Source organism: Bison bison, unplaced genomic scaffold, assembly GCF_000754665.1.
Source record: "Bison bison bison isolate TAMUID 2011002044 unplaced genomic scaffold, Bison_UMD1.0 scf7180017864456, whole genome shotgun sequence".
Lineage (NCBI taxonomy): Eukaryota > Metazoa > Chordata > Mammalia > Artiodactyla > Bovidae > Bison > Bison bison.
In genome coordinates, this window is record NW_011495018.1 from 2,334,271 (window position 1) to 2,340,720 (window position 6,450).

The 6,450-nt window shown below is 59.6% G+C and overlaps 1 protein-coding gene across 1 annotated transcript in view; it reads right to left on the minus strand.

The window, feature by feature from the left end:
• Positions 1-372: 372 nt before the first annotated feature.
• Positions 373-6,450, minus strand: part of MGMT (O-6-methylguanine-DNA methyltransferase) — a 282,717-nt gene continuing 276,639 nt past the window's right edge. Inside the window, exon 5 of the mRNA XM_010859143.1 lies at positions 373-1,018. Coding sequence (XP_010857445.1) covers positions 843-1,018 — 176 coding nt within the window. The 3' untranslated portion in view covers positions 373-842. The remainder of the gene's footprint in view (positions 1,019-6,450) is intronic.

The window sequence follows — 6,450 nt, forward strand, 5'->3', positions numbered from 1 at the left end:
ACCTCGCCAGCGGCCGGACTTCCAGGCTCGGGGTCGTGAGTCAGGAAGGAGAGGCAGGCATCCCTCTCGCCCTGGGTCCTGAGAGGACTCAGGACGAGAGTGGCGAGAGACCGGCTGGGCGAGACTCCACTCCTCAGGAGGGGCCATTTCAGGCACCAAGAGCTATTTGTTTTCCCAAAGTATTCTGGCAAGTGGCTATTTTCTATTCCGTTGACGCGACCCCAAACGGATGCACCTTGCATTAGCCTTCGGGCAGCTGGGAAGATAAAGCTGGAGTCTCTGAGTAAGCATGTCTTTTCAGGGCCGCCCCTGTTCCTTCAGTAGCATAATCCCAGCAGCTTTGGCAGCTGAGAGGATAGGGCAGGCATGGAGCATGCTGCAGGCAGGCCAATTTGCCGAGGATGGACCTGCATGAGGAGGGTCTGGCCGTCTGGGGCCTGGCTGGCCCTGGGTACCACCATGGTGTCTGAGGCAGCCAGCGGTTCCTGGTGGGCACCAGATGCCCCTTCCTTGCAGGGCAGTCATCCTCACGTTTACCAGGCTCCCATTCTCTCACCTCTGATTCAAGAGAATCAGCAAGGGGACAATCACAGTGACAGAAGTGAGCAAGCTACACCCACGGGGGGCAGCCTCTGGGCTCTCTTCATGGTAAATCGTAAAGAAGCAGACACAAGACACCTCTGAGACTCTGGCTCCTTTAATGAGACACCCCGCCCTCAGCACCCCCCACCCTCCCTCAGCATACCCCACCCCCCACCCCCCACCTCCCCAGCACACACCCCATGCCTAGCACACTGCTCACACACACTCAGTCTCGGCCTGCGGGCTGGGAGCTGGCGGTGCTACCCAGGGCCCCGCGCCAGGATCCGGTGGCACGGGAGCCCCCTCCACGGGCTGCTTTCCCGGCGGGCCGGCCCTCGTGGGCCAGCAGCCACTCCTTCACGCCCACTCCTCCGGAGTAGTTGCCCATGGCCCCGCTGCTGCAGACCACTCGATGGCACGGGATGAGGATGGGGATCTGCAAGAGAGCGAGGTGGCTACGTCAGCCTGGCCCCATGCCCACCCCGGCGGCCCCCCAGCCACATGCAGGCGCCACGTCAGCCTGGCCCCACACCCACCCCGGCGGCCCCCACCCCAGCCACGCGCAAGCCCCGTCTCAGCACAAGTCGCCCCTTGGCCTCTGAGTGTCTTGGGTGGGCTGGGGCAGGCCCAAGGTAAATGTGGGGCATCTTCTAGAGCAGGGGTCTCCAGCCTCCGGACACACCCAGGTCTGTGGTCTGTGAGAAAACTGGCCCCACCATGCGGGGGAGCGGCAGGTGAAACCAAAACCAACCCCCATCCTATCCTGGGTCCGTGGAAAAACTGTCTTTCACGAAACTTGTTCCTGGTGCCCAAAAGGCTGGGTTCTAGAGAATCCCTTCATGCTAGGATTTGGAAGGACAAAACAGTTTCACTTGGTAAGTGATTTAAAATGTATATGCACAGAACTTAAGAAGACATTCCCAAGTTTAGGTGCCATGCAAAGTTCCCAAGCATTTCCGAGAAGTAAGAGGAAACGCCAGGGAACGCTGTGTTCAGAGGCCACTCTAACTCCAAGGCTGGCTAACCGTGGATGCGGCCCAGGCAGTCCGCACTTGGTTTTGTAAATAAAGGCTCATTGGAGCACAGCTACGCCCACTTGGTACATACTACGTGGCTGCTTTTGCAAAACCGAAAACATTTACTGTCCTGCCCTTTACAGGGATCGCTTGCCAACCCTGCTTTACAGACACCAGTGGACCCGGGGGTCTGTGGGGTGGGGGGGGCTGCTTCCCTCCTTAGCCTCTGATACAGAAAGTTTGAGAAGCTCCACTCCTCATCTGTTCCTATCTGAGAAGCAGTCGCCAGACCCCCGAATCCCAGGCTGGGATGGACCCTCTGCCCTGGGGCCCTGCCCCCCACCCTTCCTCCCACAGGGTCTTCCCCACCTCCCAAAAAAGCCCTAAGAGGGCAAAGCTGCCCTGCGCCTTTCACATCTGGAGACAAGCGGAGTAGTTAGATGCCTGCCTAAATCAGCAGGGTGACTCCATGGAAAGCAAGGGCACTTCACAAAGAAAGCAGATACAAACACGGAGAACTGCCCGACAGTTGGACAGGCTCTGCCGCTGGGATCCTGGGGGCAACAGCCAGCCAAGTGCTGAGCATCCCTGAGTCGCACCAGGAAACACGGGCCCAGCACCACCTCCTAGAGAGGCTCCCCTGCAGCTTACAACGCTGCCACACCAGCCCCAGGGGAGGGGCAGGCCCAGTTCCCAGGAGGCTGGACAGGCAGGTGGGCCTGCACACAAGGTGCAGACGCCCCCAGAACAGGGCTTCCTCCAGCTCCGGCACACCGCTGACTGGCCCGGAGCTGGCCGCATGCAGACCTGCAGGAGCGTGAGACCCCACGGAGTGGCCTGGACTGGACGGCAGGGCCCACAGGCGCTGGATGTGACTCTGGCAGGGGCTGTGGCTCCTCTTGCAGCCACACAGGTGAGTCCCACCTTGCCCCGTGCTCCTCACGGCGACCCCCACCAGAGGGACCCTGCCCTCCCGGCTGCGGCCTCTTTAGCAGGAGGCCCAAGGGGCCCCTGGCAGCCCCACCGGGTCCGTTACTGGAGGTGAGGGTTGCTGTCTGCACAGGGCTCTGACTGCAGGTGAGGGGGGTGGCGCTCCTGGGCTGGTCTGGCCCCCTTCTACCCCCAAGGGGAGGGTGACTCACTGAGCAACTGTCCTTGGATAAAGGCAGGACCGTGTCTGCCCAGCACCTGCGGAGTCCGGCAGAGGGACCGCCTGCCCGCCGGCACAGGAGTCCTGTCTGGAGAGGGGCAGGCGCAGGCCTTCAGAGACCCCACGTGTGGGGGGCCTCCGCTCAAGGTAACCAGGCGCCTCTGCTCCCCGGGAGGCCGTCTGTGCCCCCACCGGAGGCCTTCACTGCGGGTGGAGCAGGCTGTCACTTGCCGCCACGTAACACACACTCCCCCTGGGGTGCCCCTCTGTTGGTCCCGGGAGGGTGGCTGGGTTCCCGGCCCTGTCCTGTCCTGGACACGCTGCTCAGTAAGGATGCGGCAGGGAGAACATGCCCTCCGTGCAGCCCAGGCCAGACTCCGCAACCTGAGGGCGCAGTGAGCCTCTCGTCCGGGGCCGAAAGCTGCTTGGAGGCCCGCGCTCTGCACGCTGCCCCGGGGGGCCGCAGAGGCAGGGCCCGCAGGGAGCTGTCTGACCTTCCGCGCCTCACAGACCAGCCCTGACTCGGATTCTGGGGAGTCTGGGTTGCCGTGGGAGCACGTGCTGTCTGTGGAGTTCCAGCCCTGCGTGCTGAGGAGGGCTCGGGCTTCCTCTCCTGCACAGCCTGACCAAGCGAGAAGCGGCCACACACTGCTGGGCCTGCCCACAGCACACAACCGGGGGGAACAGGAAACTTCAGGAGCAGAGTGTTTGCTCTGATTGGGGGTTTTTTATCAAATACAGTAGTCACATTAATAATTGCTGGGAGGACACGATTAGATAATACACAATTCAAGTTTTTGACTGATAAGGAGGTAGACACTTAATTCAATTTAGTTTCATAAACATTTAGGCCCCAATTCAATTTTCCTCCCGAACAGCAGACTTCACACACAAGCTCTCCTTCTCTTCCCTCTTGCCCAACGAGCTACGAAACTGCAAGTGTGTAACGCGACTCTCTGTCTGTGCACCACGCAGATAACAGGCTGCCGGCCGGGAATAGCAATTACAGAGAGAGCTATGATCAGTCTTCATCTGTGATGGGAACTGGTGACTGACCAAACACACACGATTCTCACCTCCAGAAGCGGGAACACTGCTTCTGGTCATGCTAATTTCAGTGACAGGTTCCAGACTGTTAAAATAATGAAACCTGCTAAAATTCACTGTGCCCCTGAGGACATTCCAAGGGATCCATGCCCTCTGTGCCCTCTCCTTTAAAGCCCGTGCCGCATGAAATGTAATTTTTATCAATAACCAAGTAGCTCATAATATCATAGCTGCATTGAAATCTTCATGCTGTGAAATCTAATTCATCCAATACATGAATCCATCACTTACACAGACCCTTTCTCAAATGCTATAAAACTTCCAAACCCATAGATTTGTCTCCAACAAAAATAACACGAAGGGGCCTTTCGATCAATAATGGAATCCCTCTGATTCTGGTGCTGGCTGAGTATTTTCTCCAGCTTTGCCTTTGTTCTTGTGGGTAGCAGCCCACAAGGGAAAGAGCTTGTTTTCACTTGCGGCCTCATCAATACCTAAATCCTGGTGAACAAGTGACACTGAGAAGCTGTAATCAATAGCTCCCTGTGCGTTTTTTTCTTCTGGTCAAATGGTTCAGCCCCACTGACAGCCCTGACACTTAGAACACGATGCTAAATCTTTATCAGCAGCCATCTGGGTGACTGGCAGGACAAGACTCGGGGGGTCATTAAGGCTCACGGCATCTGCGAATAAACGAGTTCCTCAGGAACGCACTTGTTTAGGAAAAGGTGGGGAAACTCTCTGGCAAGTATTGATTGGCTCTGAACTGCATTTAGCAAATTCTGAGGATGAGCAGGAAGGGGCTTTATCAGGCAGGGTGTGTGAGCCCTCGTCAACCTGCCCCACCAGAAGACTGCCGTCCCAGGGCTTGGTCTGGGACAGGGCATTCCGGAGGGCTGCCAAGACATTATACCTGGGCTATTAATCTGTTCATGGAAAATTCTGGAAAAACCAAGGGCCTGGGGTGGGCTGAAACCTCCCCAGCAGCAGACACCACCCCTCAGTCTGTGGGTGAGCAGCCCACGCCTCGAGCACAGGCCATCAGGGGGGCCAGCGTGTCCTCGTTTACTGCCGGACACCACGGAATGGGCACATGGTGAGTGCCAGGGCGTCCTGCAGCTTCTGCGTCCGTCTGCCTGTCACGCTCCTCCTGAACACAGAGATGGCTTCACTGGGTACGTCTCCAGGCCATGCTCCCTATGCCTACGTGTGTGGCTCTGTGGCTGGACTCTGCCGTCAGCACTGAGAAGGGGTACGTGTCCACCAGATCCAGTCCCTGACTAGGCCCCTTATTCCTTCATATCCCTGGGTCCCCTTAGGACCCCTCAGCCCTCTCTATGGATGACCCGAAGACCTCTGAGCACGGCTGACTCCGCTGAGCTGGCCCAGCTGCAAGGCACGCAGGCTGTCTCCTTCCGGGAGCACCCCAGCTCTTCTGAGCCACCCCTGGAGGCATCTACTGGGTCCTCTGCAACTTTCTCGTCAGGCTGGGGTTCCTGTGTGAGGCCAGGCAGTGCCCTGCGACAGAGGGATGCCCAGGGCAAGGCCAGAGGCTCACGGCTGCCGCGCCACCCTTGTCACGGGACGGCACCACCATGAGGGGCCACGGTGCGGGCACAATCCTCCCCGTGTCCTCAGGCCACCTGGGCACGCACCCACGGGGATGTCAGGACAGGGACTGCACGGACAGAAGCGTCTCAGGCCCCGTGAGAGCCTGCTTTACAGATGTTAGGGGCTGGGCCAGAGTTGAGCATAGACAGTCACAGAGATTAAAAGTAGGAGAAGGCAGTCCTGCTGCCTGCAGGACAATACAGGTTTCTGAGTGCTGCCTTACGCGGTCGCCAGCAGCCACAGCCTGGCCACTTCAGAGAGTGGGAACTGCGGGTGTCACGAGGGGCAGGTGTGGGCTGCTGTGCACGTCAGTGAGCGGGGCTGCACACGGCGTGGGGGCAGGCAGTTCTGGGACGAAAGGCCAGCCTCAGGGAGGGGAGCAGAAGGACCAAGCATCCCCAGGGCGTGAATGGAGTGCGGACAGACAGGAGAATTTCTACACAGCTCAGTGACCCTGGGAGGCAGGAAGCGGGCACCTCCTGAGCTCACCCAGAGGCCCTGAGTGGACACACAGCACGGGGCCAAGTCAAACTGTCCAACAGGGTGACCTGGGAGAAGGCGGGGGCCTTCCAGAGGGGAGGAGCTGCGTCAGCGTCACTGGGAAACCTCAACAGTTACCCCTGGAAACTGATCCAGGGCCATCCACGTGTGCCATGCAAACGGGGCCTGCAGCCCGTGGAGGCGGCGTGTGTGAACGACACCCTGGGACGCCGTGATGGAAGCACAAGGGGTGCAGACACGACACTGCCCCGCTCCCCTGCCTCTGCCGCGCGGAGCTCGCGACCCGGGAGGCGGCGGTGCTGTCATCTGCCGCGTGCTGCTCCCGACAATCTGGGGTGTTTAACGTGGATGCAGACTCTTCTCCAGGCAGACAAGCACTGTAACAGCCCACACACCCCCACAGGAGCCGCCCCTGCACCAGCAGTGGTGCGATTCTGTGTGGAAGGCCGAGTGGCCGCCCTCCTGAGACACTGGCCCTGCCCCGGGGGCTGCCAGCTGAGGGGAGGGGGCTGCGGGCCGTGCCAGGCAAACCCGCCTCTCCCC